This window comes from Pristiophorus japonicus, chromosome 11 (assembly GCF_044704955.1).
Source record: "Pristiophorus japonicus isolate sPriJap1 chromosome 11, sPriJap1.hap1, whole genome shotgun sequence".
Taxonomy (NCBI): Eukaryota; Metazoa; Chordata; class Chondrichthyes; family Pristiophoridae; genus Pristiophorus; species Pristiophorus japonicus.
The window spans coordinates 198314799-198330581 of NC_091987.1; the positions used below are offsets into that span (position 1 = coordinate 198314799).

Here is a 15783-nt window from a genome sequence, read left to right on the forward strand (position 1 = left end):
AAACTATCCCGGATACATTCTATGAACTTTTCCTCAAGGCTACCTTGGCCAATTTGATTTGTCCAGTCAATATGAACATTAAAATCGGCCATAATTATTGCTATTTCTTTTTTACAAGCCTCTATTATTTCTTGATTTATACTCCATCCAACATTGTAGCTACTGTTAGGAGGCCTATAGACTACACCTACCAATGACTTCTTCCCCTTATTATTCCTTATCTCCACCCAAACTGATTCTACATCTTGATCTTCTGAGCTAATATCATTTCTCACTACTGCACTGATCTCATCCTTTATTAACAGAGCTATCCCACCTCTTTTTCCTTTCTGTCTATCCTTCCAAATTTTCAAATACCCCTGAATATTTAGTTCCCAGCCTTGGTCAACTTGCAACTAGTTATAGAGCCCACATTTATGATTGTGAGGAGATTTCATACAATACGCAAGAGTTAGTAAATAAACCAGACTCACATCAGGAAGAAAAATTGCTTGTCAGTAGCAAGTCCACAAATAGCACCGCATTTGGAAAACAGTGACAGGATTGGTCCAAGTCAGCATGGATTTATGAAGGGGAAATCATGCTTGACAAATCTTCTGGAATTTTTTGAGGATGTAACTAGTCTAGTAGACAAGAGAGAACCAGTGGATGTGAAGTATTTGGACTTTCAAAAGGCTTTTGACAAGGTCCCACACAAGAGATTGGTGTGCAAAATCAAATCACATGGTATTGGGGGTAATATACTGACATGGATAGAGAACTGGTTGGCAGACAGGAAGCAGAGAGTCGGGATAAACGGGTCCTTTTCAGAATGGCAGGCCGTGACCAGTGGGGTGCCGCAGGGCTCAGTGCTGGGACCCAGCTCTTTGCAATATACATTAACGATTTAGATGAAGGAATAGAGTGTAATATCTCCAAGTTTGCAGATGACACTAAACTGGGTGGCGGAGTGAGCTGTGAGGGGGACGCTAAGAGGCTGCAGGGTGACTTAGACAGATTAGGTGAGTGGGCAAATGCATGGCAGATGCAGTATAATGTGGATAAATGTGAGGTTATCCACTTTGGGGGCACAAACGCAGACAGAATATTATCTGAATGGTGGCAGATTAGGAAAAGGGGAGGTGCAACGAGACCTGGGTGTTATGGTTCATCAGTCATTGAAAGTTGGCATACAGGTGCAGCAGGCGGTGAAGAAGGCAAATGGTATGTTGGCCTTCATAGCTAGGGGATTTGAGTATCGGAGCAGGGAGGTCTTACTGCAGTTGTACAGGGCCTTGGTGAGGCCTCACCTGGAATATTGTATTGAATTTTGGTCTCCTAATCTGAGGAAGGACGTTCTTGCTATTGAGTGAGTGCAGCGAAGGTTCACCAGACTGATTCCCGGGATAGCTGGACTGACAGATGAGGAGAGACTGGATCAACTGGGCCTTTATATATTGGAGTTTAGAAGGATGAGAGAGGATCTCATTGAATCATGCAAGATTCTGACGGGACGGGACAGGTTAGATGCGGGTAGATTGTTCCTGATGCTGGGGAAGTCCTAAACCAGGGGACACAGTCTTAGGATAAGGGGTCGGCCATTTAGGACTGAGATGAGGAGAAACTTCTTCACTCAGAGAGTTGTTAACCTGTGTAATTCCCTGCCGCAGATAGTTGTTGATGCCAGTTCATTGCATATATTCAAGAGGAAGTTAGATATGGCCCTTACGGCCAAAGGGATCAAGGGGTATGGAGAGAATCGAATGGTGGTGCAGGCTCGAAGGGCCGAATGGCCTACTCTTGCACCTATTTTCTATGTTTCTATGAAGCTTAACTATTGCAAGCACTGTCAATAGATACACCATTATTTTATTGTTCAGCACCTTGTGCTACAATGATATTCATGTATTTTTTTTTATTTGTTCATGAGATGTGGCAAGGCCAGCATTTATTGCCCATGCCTAATTGCCCTTGAGAAGAACCGATGTTCTTTTTGTAGCAGTTAGGAGAACTGAGTGGCAGTTAAGCGTCAACGACATTGCTGTGGGTCTGGAATCAGATATAGGCCAGACCAGGTAAGGACGGCAGATTTCTCTAAAGGACATTAGTGAACCAGATGAGCATTTTGATTCCAGATTTATTTAATTAACTGAATTTAAATTCCCCAGCTGCCGTGGTGGAATTGGTACTTATGTCTCTGGATCATTAGTCCAGGCCGCTGGATTACTAGTCCAGTCGAAGAACCACTATGCTACCGTACCCTATCTTCAAGTTTATGTATAGAGATTTACTCATTGCCTGCTCTTACTTTTAGAAAGAGAAAATAGATATGAGATATGTTCACATTATCAACTGTTTTGTCCGTAACAAATATCTAGGAATAGATTTTTTACCCTTTGCACAAGTAAAAAGTGGTCTTACCATGTCTTTATCACACAAATTAGCCAGTGAAAATAGACCTGTTTGTTCTTAGAAATTAAGCAAGTCCTTTAAAAGTACTCAGCACTAGTGACATGGTTTTGTGAAGAATTATTCAACAAATGTTAATGCACCAGTTTGTGGAAGAAGTAATTTCCTAACAGTTGCCGTTGACTTTGAATTCGAGTCAAGGTTGTTATTGTATCTTCACCTTGATGAAGGGGGTAAAGTAGTGGACAGGTTCACAGGCTGAGAGTCTGACCGGCTGTGACGTAAATGCTTCTTCCAATGCCGTAACCATCTTTAGACCAGCATATAGGGTGGTTAGTCCCATAGGCAGGTGTGTTTTTATGAACTTCCACAATTCATATGATGAGGGCGGCCTGCCACATCCACTAGACTCGCATCCCACTGATGTCAACTCAGAAACGTTCGCTGGAACTGTCTGGGCAGAGTCTGAATTCTGCACCTTCTGTCTCAGAGGTAGGAATGCCACCACTAAGCCAGAGGCTCGCTGCATTAGAGTTTTCAGACAAATGTTTCAGATACCGAGCAAATTTTTGATAATCCAAATCTTACTGTTCCCAGTTTATCACCAGGCTGTGCTTCTTGATCTTAAGGCTCCATTTACATCCATTAGCAACAAAGACAAAGCTGCGAAATGCTGGCTACTTGCAAAATTAACTTGATATTTCTTAAATGGAAATATGTATTCTGTTTTAAGCAGAAGATGATAGAAAGGAGGGGGGACTCTGCATGAGTTTTGTACAGGAGTTAGAAATAAGAACGTGAAGGTGTGTCTGGTCTTCAGAGACTGTTGTCAGTAATGCAAGTATTTTATAATCATTTTCTTGCTGTTCCAGAGACCCCATCTGCTCCCACAGTCCTGGATACGATACCCTATTCCAGCTCTGTGCAGATCGAGGTCGAAGAACCTGAATCAACTGGCGGTGTGCCGATTCTGAAATACCTCGTGGAATGGAAAGTCAAGGATACCGAAGAATGGTTCACCAAGAATGCTGATGCAAGAGAAGGTAAGTTGAGAAAGACAACTGGAACATGGAGTGATGGGCTGTGAACTTGATCGCACACATTTGCATCCTCTGAAGGAGGTCCTGAATGAAAGGCACTGTTGCACGGGGTGGGAGAGAATATCAGTTGGAGAATCATCACCGATTGCTCTCGCGTACTTCCCATGCAAAGACGATTCCTATCGGCATTGGAGAAAGCCTTGAAGCAGGGTTCTTGTCCATCAATCCATCTGCCAAATTGTATAAAACAAGAGGTGTGCTAAAACAGTAGCAATATATATATATTTCTATATATTTTTATCTTATCAGTTCTCCCTGCATCTCTCCTGAAGGTGCTGATTCTTTGCTTGGGGTATGGTTCCACATGCACCAATCACTCTCCTATAATACCACTGGGGCCTAGAAATTGAATGGAACTGCACCTGGTTTTTGGGCCTTATATGGGTGCCCTAGCCTCCAATATAGCAGGCAGCAGTTAGACACCTTTCATATTCAAATGAGGAGACTATTTGGTATTGGATTGCCCTGAATGCAGCCGGAACAGAGCTCAGTCACCGGCACCCACCCTTCCTGATCCCAGTCACCACTACCAACCCTTCCTGATCTTGGCCACTGCTACCCTTCCTTCCCAGTTTCCTTCATGGACATATGTGAGCATTGCTGCTTGTGTCGCAGTGGCCTGATCTTCGAGTCCTCTTCTCCCACGAGCTGTCTGGGGACGCCCATTCGAAGTCTGCAGCTCACTTGTTCACCAAGTGACATTGAAGCTTGAGGCCCAATATTATGTGCGTCTTGCGTCTTATCCATTCCAGGGATCATTCCCTTGTCTCCTGCATGCCCATTCTTGGGGACGCGGTTGAATTTCTCGGCCCTAGGTTGCCATTATTCGTGTGTGAGCTGTAACACCATGTTGGAATCCTATTCTACCTCGGGGAACATCGCAACCAAGCCCAATCTTACACTTAATTGAAGTTCATACATATGCACTTCCAGCAGAGATTTGCTGGAAAGTGCACAGGGACAGGAATCTGTGGATTTTTCCCTCATTACCTTGAGGGATACTAAATGTAGTATCTCTATTGTTGCCTCAGCTGAGATCGACGAGCTCAGTGTGGACCAGGGATCATTCCAGAGTCCTTCTTGACTACGATGCCCATTTGCTGACTGGACAAACTGTCTGAATTTTTTGAAGAGCTGCAAAATATCTTTTGATTAGCAAAATATAATCAAGCATTCTTGTAAAATACAAAATGTAGATTAGGTACTGCTTGTAGTGGGACATGCACGCTCGTTAACTTTATTATTAATGCAGGACATTTGTGGCCAGGAGTGATGAACTCACAGGATGCCAAACTCCAGCTCTTGACCTCCATAGTTGAGAGGTTGCTAATGGCTCAGAATTTATCATCTGTACATGGCCTATTGAAAGCATTTTTTTTAAAGAACCAATTTATATTTAACTCTAACATCTATACATACGTGAAAATATATATATACTCAATAATTGCATTGAATTATTGGCACATTGAGATAATGGAAGTTAAATGGTTAAATAGAAAGATAATATAAATATTCAATGGGGCTGATTTTGACTCTAAAATGAGGATGTTTCACTTTTTTAAATTTTTTGCAAGAAAATGATGCAGCCTCCAATTAATGGGAAATACAAGGAATAATATAGTGAATAATGGGGATAGTTATATAATTGTACACAAACATATCTGGCATCAGAATTCTAATGAGTTACGAAGAAACTTCTGTTTGGCAATAAAAGATAATATCCTAGATGCTCGAGAAGAAACAAAATACTTCAAGGCAACTCAGAACTCAGGAGACGGGAGTCTAATTCGAATAATCCTCATTATAAAGCTTTCCATTATAAAGTATCTCTTGTCACATAGCTGTTTCACTTAGTCTGCTACTTGTTCGTTTTTTTGGCATTGACCTAGAACACTCGGTGACACCTCATTATAATGCTTAAAATGCACAGCTCCAAAGGTCCATGTCCTAATGAGAGCTGAGTAGCATTAGGTTATGCTTATCTGAAATAATTTGAATAACATTTGGACAGGCCCATAGATTTAAAATGTACTCCAGCCATCCTGGTAGCTAATTATCTAATGCTGATATGTTTACTGCTTCTTGCATTGAATGTTCTTTGGAATACTTTTCTTGACAACTAGACTAACCAACAGAAATCGTACCTTATATCTTAGGCATTAAACAGATTCCCTTGCGTCACTGCTGCTGAATAAGTTAAGGATATAGATCTTCAATAAAGTTAACAAAGTTTCAAAAAGCTTTAATGCAGAAGAGACCAATCTGGGAAAATCTGATCAAATACCTTAAGGAGGCCTAGGTTAGTTCATATATCTCTGGCAACAAACATTAGATGCAATTCCCATACGGACACGTCAAACTTGAATAAGATGCACTCTGTTCAGCAATTCAATCTGACTGCTTTGAAGACAGACATTTTAAAAGAAATTTTGCATTTCAGCAGTCTACCATTAAATCAGTCTCCAGATCGGTTATCTGTTCTCTCTGCAGTAAAGAGAGGCCTGTTTGATGAAAGAAGGTTTTGATCTAAAAAGTACTTAAATGGTGAAAAAAGCTTAAAATGAATGAATGGAAAATTATTGGCTCTATGCCCCCAAATTTCCCCTTTGTGGTGCCATCAGATAAAGCTTTCTGCCGGTGCCACCATAACATTCTCTCTGCCTCTTGTGATCTATAAAAGTCTCAAGCGCAATGCCTGAAGTTGAAACATTTTCCCTGAAATTAATTTCTAAAGGATCTTTTGTAAATAATAATATAGTTTGATTTGAAGTCAAGTTTTTTTCTCTCTATTTAGATTGAAAAGAAAACAGTATTTCCCAGGCAAATATAATGGTACCCATTAGTGATTACACTAAAAGTAAACTATGAATGCAAAGTGACATCCAGGTTACATCACTTTGAAGTCAACTTGATTGACACCCCAACCACCACCTTCAACATTCACTCCCTCCACCACCGGCATACCATGGCTGCAGCGTGTACCATCCATAAGATGCACTGTAGATACTAACCACGGCTTCTTCGGCAGCACTTCCCAAACCCGTGACCTCTACCACCTAGAAGGAGCAGGCGCATGGGAACACCATCGTCTGCAAGTGATTAAATGAGCAAAGGGATGATGGTGCAAGGCAAAAGGAGATGGAAATGGGACAAGTAAAGTAACAAAAGATGGGTCTAGAAGAATGGCAGAATGGGAATGGCAGAATCATCAAAGCTACCATGTGACCAAATAGGGGCAGAAGTTAGGGTCTGAAATTGTAGAACTCGTATATACAGGCAACTCTCAATTATCCGTACAGGGATCCAACGGGAAACCGTTGTAATGGGATTTAAAATTCTGTTGCTAACAAGTGAAAAGACAGTTCCAAATAATTTGGAAAAATCGCCTTCCAGACACTGCTCATTTGTATTTGCTCATTCTCTCTCTCACATACACTCGCACATGCTCTCTCTCTCTCTCTCTCACACATGCTCTCTCTCTCTCTCACACATGCTCTCTCTCTCACACACTCACTCTCTCTCACTCACTGTAAAAATCACCCTCCTCTACCCTTGCTTTGCTGGTGTGTGTATGCACGCTGCTGCAGCCGCTGTCTTTCGTGGCCGCCGCTGACGTTGGGAACTGGGGGCAGGGCCGGCACCGAGTTCCATGTACAGAACCTGTACATGCATGCTGGTAATGTCCATCTTTTGTTACTGTTTGTAGCTGATTGTATTGATTCATTAATGTTTTAAATTTAAAATGTAGACTCACCTTAACGGAAAAATCGTTTACCCGGCATGGCCCAATCCCCGAGGGACCCAGATAATCGAGAGTTGCCTGTAGTCTATTGTGCTTCACAGCCAGTCATTTACTTTTTTAGAACACTTTCTCCATAATATTTAATGTATCCTGTACCTAAACAACATGCAGGGAGTGCCTATTTATATACCTTTGTCCTGTGTACATTTGTACTCATTCAGTTCTCAAAGAAATTCCTTCAAACTTTTCAATAACTGTGGTAGATCTAGGAAATGTGACACTGCGCTATAATTCAGAATAACGATGCATAATCGCATAACAATATTTACTATTTGACAGTCCTAGGTTCAGACAATGTCATTACGATAAGTGGACTCACTCCAGAAACCATGTATAGCCTGCGGTTATCTGCTATCAACGGAAAGGGAATTGGTGATGCCAGCCAGCTCACCAAGTTCAAGACCGAGCCAGTCCGTAAGTACAAGATGGATCTTTCATCACACACTTTAAACTTTTTGCAGTGTTGCTTTGAACCAATAAGAAAATGGGAATTGAACCTTGGACTCATTAGCTTTATCATTGTTCTTGAAAAAATATATTTCAGGGATCATTACTCTGAGATAGAATTGACTCCTCCCCAGTGAATTGATGTTACATTGTAGTATCAAATATGGCTCAGAATGTTGCTACTGTTTCACTCATAATGTATTGCAGTAAAACATGTTGATAATGGTTGCTATCTTTCCTGCATTATTTAAAGATGAATTAGCTCAATGTTTTTCATGTTTAAACTGTTAGCCCTTTGAAGATAGTGAGGTTCTTTTCTATTAAGAGATCAGGAGAAAGCAAAGACCGAAGCCTACAGCCATTGGAATGGATGGAAACAGTTCCGTGTTATATGTGCATATCGCTTGTATGAATAAGTTATTTACTGTATGTCATAAATGTCCTGAAAGAATGTTATTGATCGGGTGACTTCAAATGATTGTGGTTTAGGTACTCGAGATGAGCAGCGATTTGAAGTCACTGTCGTTCTGCCTCTCGGATTCTGGTTTCTAACCAGTCTTGAGAAAGGAGATAAAGGACTTTCCTCCCTCATGTAGAATAATTTATGAAAATGAAATGCAAAATTGATAGTGCCGATTACTAGCTCTAATTTCACACCCAATTTGGCAGGTTTAGCTCTGAGAAATGCAAAGTTTTCAATGTGTAAATGGCAGTGTTGTGCTGGTTCAAGTAGGTGCATGCTTCTGAAATTTGGTTGCACAGAGGAGTCTGGCATTGACATTCATCTGTGTTACAACTGACCGATAAATTCAGTGCATTCTGTGGCCATGCCACATCTGCTTTTTAAAATTCAGGTTTCATCCTTTGTTGAAAACTCTCTGTTCAATTCATTTGACAAAGGCATGTAATTTACACAAAAGAAAATATTCATTACTTACCAATGATGGCATGCTGTAGAAACAAAAGAACGTTTTCCAGTGATTTTTTTTCCTAATATTAGATACAGTAAATCTGTTTTTTTTTAAACTAAGTATATGATTAGCTAATTGCTAGAAATACCTTTTTCAACACTTCAACAAAAATGGGCAGAAAATTAGTTATGCATTATAGAGATAGGACTGCACCATTAGTTGTTTTACTGTGTATATTTTATAGGCATGAAAATCTTATAACTTACTGGCAGAAAGTGAAATAAACCCAGTAATGTAAAGCAACCGATGCAGTCTCCCATTTCTGCATTGCTAATTATGTGAGAAGGGGATGGTAAGACACAAGTTAAAAGAATGACACAATGTTAATTTGATCTCCAATTCGACGTGTGAGCACAAATAAAGTGAGGAATAATGTGAACAGGTTTCAGTTTTGTTGGTAATCTTTTATTCTTGTGACATCTGTGTGCTGCAGACACCTGAGCCTTGTAAGGTGAAGTCGTCTCTCCTGCTCTTTGTTAATCACAGTGAAAACACGTGGAGAAAGTGGCTGGTGGGGCAAGCACGTGTGCATTCTAATTTTAGTTCCACTGGTGCTGCGGAGTGTCATATCCAACTAAACCGAGTCCGATTTAAAATTTCTATTTCAGCTTTTGCATACGTGAAAATGTTTTCCTCCAATTTATTATCACCATTAGTGTACATTCAAAGCCACAAATGTCAGCAAAGGTTAACAAACAGTAAATCTGTCTGTTGTAATCATTGCTGACCTCCCAATTATTGTAGTCAAACCTGTTTCATTTCTGTCTTTAAATCTTCACTCTTTTAGTTTTAATCATTTGTACTTCATCTTTTCTTTTTTCTTTCCATTCCTCTATTCTCTTCTCATCTGTGTCCATTACAATGGAAGCAGTAGTCACTGGTGAGCCAAGTAAGTTCATCCATAAATCCTGTCTCTGTCTCTGTTCATTAAGATTTTGCTCGTTAGCCTTATGGTGTTTTTAGACTCTGCCTATAAGCGCGTCGCGGGGCTTGGTGGCACAGCAGGTTGGCATGCCAGTGTGCTCTGTCATGGAGTGGTTTGGCACCTCGCCATTTCTCAGATGGTGAGGCTCCCGTCTTGGCCCAATCCACACAGCAGGGTGTTGAACTGAGGCCCGGCAGGTCCTCCAGGGAAAGAAATGAAAAGGACTTGGCACCCTCTGGGCTGCTTCCATGCCTTTTTTAAGGCTAGTTACAGCGCTGCATCAGCAAGTCACTTGCCTACACTTTTTCCCATGATTGATGTGTGGTTTTGGCAATAAACAACTGAGCACAGAAAAAAACCATTCCAACTGTGTACCAATCAATTATCATTTGATCACTGCAAATATGCATAGACATAACAATAATTGTCTTGAGAACTGTCTTATTTTACAATTGTTTGTTACTCTAGTGTTTTTTTGCAGATATGTTTTCTTATTTATCTTAAGCATTTTCACCAAGAATTCCTCTGATAATTCTTGTCAAAATCAAAAGTAAACGTTGTCTTCATTCAAGATCACCTATACTAGGTGCCAAAGCAGCAAAGTAATAGAGAGTGCTCTGGCATGATGGCAGTGATGTTACATTTTAATATTTTTAGGTGTGGGAGACATCACAGCTGCCAGCATCAACCTTTTCTAGAGATCAACACTAATGCACTTTATTGATCCGCGTACCAGCCTGGCAGCTTGACCTAATTTTCACCTGATTATTGGTTCCCTCCAGTATCTTTGTAGTCAACAAGTCACTACTGAATGTGAATGACATCTCTTGCATTTTATTGTAAATCAGCATTCTCTCTCATTTTAAACAGTCATAAAGGATTACAAGTGGTCAGCACAGAAACAATGTAACGTGAAAGCAAGGGGATGACCTTCTGCTGGAGTTTCTCCCACCCCCACTCAAACACCTTGACTTTGATGTTAAAGCGTACAGGAGAGAGAACCCCTGTGGAAATTTAGCCCCCGTGACCCCAAATCTGGCTATAAATGTCTGATTTCTTGAATTAGCTGTATTTTTGGAAAGCAAAGAACTTGGTTCTTCTGCGGTGACGTTCCAGTATCCTAATTTATACATTTGACAACTGCTAAATCTACCCATTTTTACAAAAAAAAAAACTCAAGTTGTAACTATGAATTTTCTACTAATGTAATTTGCTCCCATTTAGGGATCATGACCATTTCATACTATCAATTTTGAATGGTAATGATGTTGACCATTAGCAGTGAAGTACTAGGGGCAATTTTAAAATAACCCTAACCTAACTTCAACATCGAAGTCCATGGAAAGTAAAACAGGTAGGCGGTCTGATCATCTGGTTTCCCGCTGGGCAGGTTAAATGGAAAAAAAACATTATTTATTCGTTCACAGGATGTGGACGTCGCTGGCCAGGCCAGCATTTATTGCCCATCCCAAGTTGCTCTTGAGAAGGCAGTGGTGAGCCACCTTTTTGAACAGCTGCAGTCCTTGTGGTGAAGGTACTTTGTTATAGCAGTTTGGTACAACTGAGTGGCTTGCTGGGCTATTTCAGAGGGCAGTTAAGAGTCAACCACATTGCTGTGAGTCTGGAGTCACATATGGGCCAGACCGGGTAAGGACGGCAGATTTCCTTCCCTAAAGGATATGAGTGAAGCAGTTGGGGTTTTCCAACAATCCAGTAGTTTCATGGTTGTCTTTACTGTTACTAGGTTTTTAATTCCAGATTTATTTAATTAACTAATTAACTGAAGTGATTGGATTTGAAGTCACGTCTCTGGATCATTAGTCCAACGCTCTGGATTACTAGTCCAGTAACATAACTACTATGCTACCATACCCCATAGTCTTTATAAAGAACTCATTTTGCATAGGTAGATGGCCTGGCCAGGCACAAAAATGTAAAAAGTTTGAATGCAATGAAGCGCATCGATAAACTATGTAATAACTTGGATGTAGCAGCCAAAAGAATATGTTTTTGTCAAGTGACTGCCATATAGGGATATGCCGAGATACCAAGTGTAGCTATTGCATTTTAGGTTAATATTTATGCACACAGCAAACTGGTTTTAATATATTTGATTTATTTAATGTTGTTCTGAGAGCAGTGGGAGTTGTAGTATAACTGAACATTAAGAAGATGGAGTATCTGAGTCATCAGTATGGGGGAGAATAATTTGGATCTGCTTTCACTTAACATGCATGTTTGTAACTAGTCCAGCTCAAAAACAGATATTGATGGGAATTCTGAAGGTATACATTTAACCTTGCAATGAATTAGCATGACCTTGCTTGTGTCGTTACCTCAGGGAAATCATGATTGTCTTTAATTAGGGTTTGAACTCATCTCTCATCACGGATCTCCATTTACTAAATTTGTGCAGGTGTCAGAAACGTCACAAGCACATGAAAAGCATAACTAAAGCATCCTAAAAGTAATTAGAGGGAATGTCTTGTTATAAGTAACCAGTTAATTGACGGTTCCCTATAAAGGAGCAAGCGGTGTAACATTCAAACTGGCTATTGTCATTATTTTTCTTTTAAGATCATAAGAACATAAAGAACTTAAGAAATAGGAGCAGGAGTAGACCATTTGGCCCCTCGAGCCAGCTCTGCCATTCAATACGATTCTGGCTGAATTTATAAGATCGGCAGGTGTACACTATAAAAGGAGGAAGGTATATGGAGTTAAGTCACAGATCAGCCATGATCTCATTGACTGAGATAGACAGATTTTTGAGTGATAAGGAAGCATAGGGTTATGGGGAGTGGGCAGGGAAGTGGAGCTAAGCCCATGATCAGATCAGCATTGATCTTATTGAATGGCGGAGCAGGCTCGAGGGGTCAAATGGCATACTCCTGTTCCTATTTCTTATGTTCTAAGGAAAATCGCAGCCAATCCTCATCAAATCTGACTCAGTAACTTCCATTCTATCCCTTAATTTCCTTTATACCCCAATCCACACTATTACGAGCAACTATAGTGACCCGACATAAGAATGGATATCAATAAGTATGGACTAGCTGATTATGTTTTTTTAGACCTATAGATGCAGAACATATATATATTTCTTTCTATCTCAGGAAGTAATAATGTACTACTATAAATATTTGACATGCCTAGTTCAGTTATTTTTTTCTGGGCCACAATCATCATCCCCGAATGACAATAGGTAATTGGCACAGAATGTCTGCAGTAACTTTGCACTCTTCCAGTAGGTGAATTTTAAGTCACACCATGAGTTTATAATCTAAAGAGAGGTGAATGTATCAGTTTTCAGCTAGACCAACAAGTGTTACTATTGTAGAAAAAAAACTAGCACCCATGTGTCTTGTATCCTGAAGGTTTATCTCCTATTGTATGACTGATCAAGGAGATTAAATAATGGAGCCCTACAAGAGAGGGGTAAAGGTTCTGTGAGTACCCTACTAGGTAAAAGATAATGGCCCGGATTGTGCGGTCAGCTTCGAAGGAGCGGCATTCACTTTGCACCCCGCTGACAGCTGCCCACAAACGTTTTGCGGGCTTTTGTGCGGACATCCTCTAATCCGGCATCTGATTGAGCCCGGCGCCCTCTACAGGGAATCTGTGGAGTCTGTGAGCAAAAGAAACGAGGCTCTTCAACCAACCAGATTGAAGTATCCACACTGAGCCACGCAGAGTCTAAACCAGGAAGTATAACTTAGATTTAAGTCATGTACAGAAAGTGAAATAAAGTTTGGGAAAGACAAATGTGATTAAGTGGGAGAGATAGAAGAGATAGACAGTAAAAGAGAAAGATTATAATTCTTATTTTTTTTAAATGTCCAAAACTAGTTAACTTCTAAAGGAATGAGACTCATTTGCAAAATTAAATTTTCAGGACCTGAGGGGTTGTTTGGCAGTAATTATAACTTACTATGGCATTAAAAGTTCACTTACTCCTGAATGCACCAGCCCTAACTTTTTCTGGTGTGTTTATTAGGTAACTAGTGGGTAGGTACCCCAACTTCATGTCATTGCGTGACTTTCAATGCCGAGTCTACTGGTGAGGTTCTGTTCTAGCGCAGCCTGCGGAGGGGCAGGGTAGCTTGGACCATATTGTCTGGATTACTGCGTTTAACTGCGCATATGCATACTCTGGAAGTTGCTGTCAAATTTATTCCATAATAACGGTGAGCGCTGACAGTCTCACCACTATTATTAACACAAAATCCGGGTGGGCTTATTCTGCCCTCAGACTACATGGCGACCAGTAAGTGCTTTATCTGCTAAGTGTTGAAGTGAAACCATTCTAAAACTGGGCAATTAACATGGAGGTCACGCACAAATCCAGCTCTTGTTTTTATTTTCTGAAGGCCTCACGTTTATGTGTCAGACGAATAAAGTATAAAATGGCATTTTGTAAATGGTTTTGTGTTTATAAAACTCTGATGAAAGATGGAACCCACTGATCAAGCCCTAAATATTTTGATGCAGTTCCGCGCTGCAGCATTATACATTAAAATATGCGTTTGAAATAACCATGAAACTGCAGCAATTCATACGTCCTGCCAGGGTCAGAATAGTTAAATGCTATTATTGGCACAAATATCCATTTATCTGTCAGTGTAAATGTGTTATGTTTCAAAGATGAACCTGTTGTGACTATTTCTTAGCTTTTACTGAAGCGTAATTTACTATCTCATTACATTATAAATATCTTGGGACAACAGAGACCCTGATTTATGTTTGATAAAAAATTATGTGGTGTCTGGTTCATTTCATTCTCAATCACCATCATTATTTACATTGGTAAGCACCAGGATAGCAATTAAATACATCATTTTCAGCAGTTTGCAGTGACTCTGATGCTGATGGTGGTGGCGAGGAAAGTTGAGCTGAAAATTAGCACAAGATATGTTTTGGTTCAGTAGGTTTCACGAGCTTCATGTCCAGTGGTAGGACAAATTAAATTATTTTTAATTGGAATGCTGATCCTTGTCCTATTAAGTTTAACCTACCTGTCGTCACCAGGGAATGCCGTTCAACTTTTGAATAATAATACTAAGCCAAGAAAGAGACGGAAACAATTGAAGGGTTTTAATTGAATGTGTTCTTCCATTTGAGCTCCAGAACTTTTAGCAGAATACCATCCACCATGCAGCAAAAGCACCAGCAAGTCGAGGACAGTACATAGAAATAGAAGGGGAAAGCAGAATCAGTGGAGTTGGTTATTGGTGATTGAACTGTTGGAAGTGTAATGTGAACCTAGCCAGTGTGGTCCGCCATGTTTGCTGGCTGATTTCCATTTTTCTCTGGAGAGGGTCTGCGGTCTGCAGAATGATCAGAATGTTTAGTTGCTAACTTGGGTTAACCTTCTATAGCTGCTATGTAGGAACTCCCTGTGGGGAAAGTGAGCTTGAAAAGGTCCTACAGTTACTAATTATTGATGTTGAGAGCTTTTCTAGATTGTCAGCTCCTTTCTAGGTTATCTCAAGGACAGAAAAAACAGCAGGAAATATTTTTTTTTGCGCAATGTACTTTTTTGAAAAATATTGTTCAGTTATTAGTGCTTTATATAAAGCGTGTGCTCCGAATTCTGCTGAATGCTCTCAAAGATTGGTATGAACCAATTGATCTCCTTGGCATTGGGAGAGGAGATCAAGTACAGTATACAGGTCAAGTGGATTAGAGGGCTCATTGGATTGAAGCAGGGGAAGAGCAATGGTTCACACAGCAATTGAGAGGGGGAGGTGATGGTGGGAGAGAGAGCGGAGGGGAAGGGAGGGAGACAGGGGAGGAGTGGGCAGAGGAGAGGGGGAAATGCAGCATAGGGATCGGGGGAACAATTTGGAGAAGGAGGCTGGAAAACTCTCTGTCAGCATGTTCTCCTTCCCTCCCCGAGACCCAGAATTTCATCTCAGCATGGGATCAGGCTTGTTCCAGACTCTGATTTCTTTACAGGAAGGGGAAGGAGGGGGTTTTGGTGACTGGTTTTATAGTTTTAGTTGGTGGCGGAGGAATGGTGAGATGGTGATCAGGTCTTCAACATGGCAGGTCCAAATTTCATTCTTCGATTAGCATCTGCTTTACAATATCAAACAGCTAAATGTTAAATGCACATTTAAAGCATCTATCCACAAGTATCACCAATAG

General features: G+C 40.5%; 1 protein-coding gene across 10 annotated transcripts in view; it reads left to right on the forward strand.

Moving 5' to 3' along the window:
• The window catches only part of LOC139276426 (neural cell adhesion molecule 1-like), a 632849-nt gene that overhangs the window by 513034 nt on the left and 104032 nt on the right, over window positions 1–15783 (forward strand). For 7 of the 10 annotated variants that reach the window (XM_070894397.1, XM_070894399.1, XM_070894402.1 and 4 more), the window contains 2 exons: window positions 3261–3431; window positions 7570–7704. In XM_070894397.1, coding sequence (XP_070750498.1) covers window positions 3261–3431; window positions 7570–7704 — 306 coding nt within the window. Of the gene's footprint in view, window positions 1–3260; window positions 3432–7569; window positions 7705–9579; window positions 9598–15783 lie in introns of all 10 variants that reach the window. The other 3 variants (XM_070894398.1, XM_070894395.1, XM_070894396.1) reach the window with 3 other exon arrangements.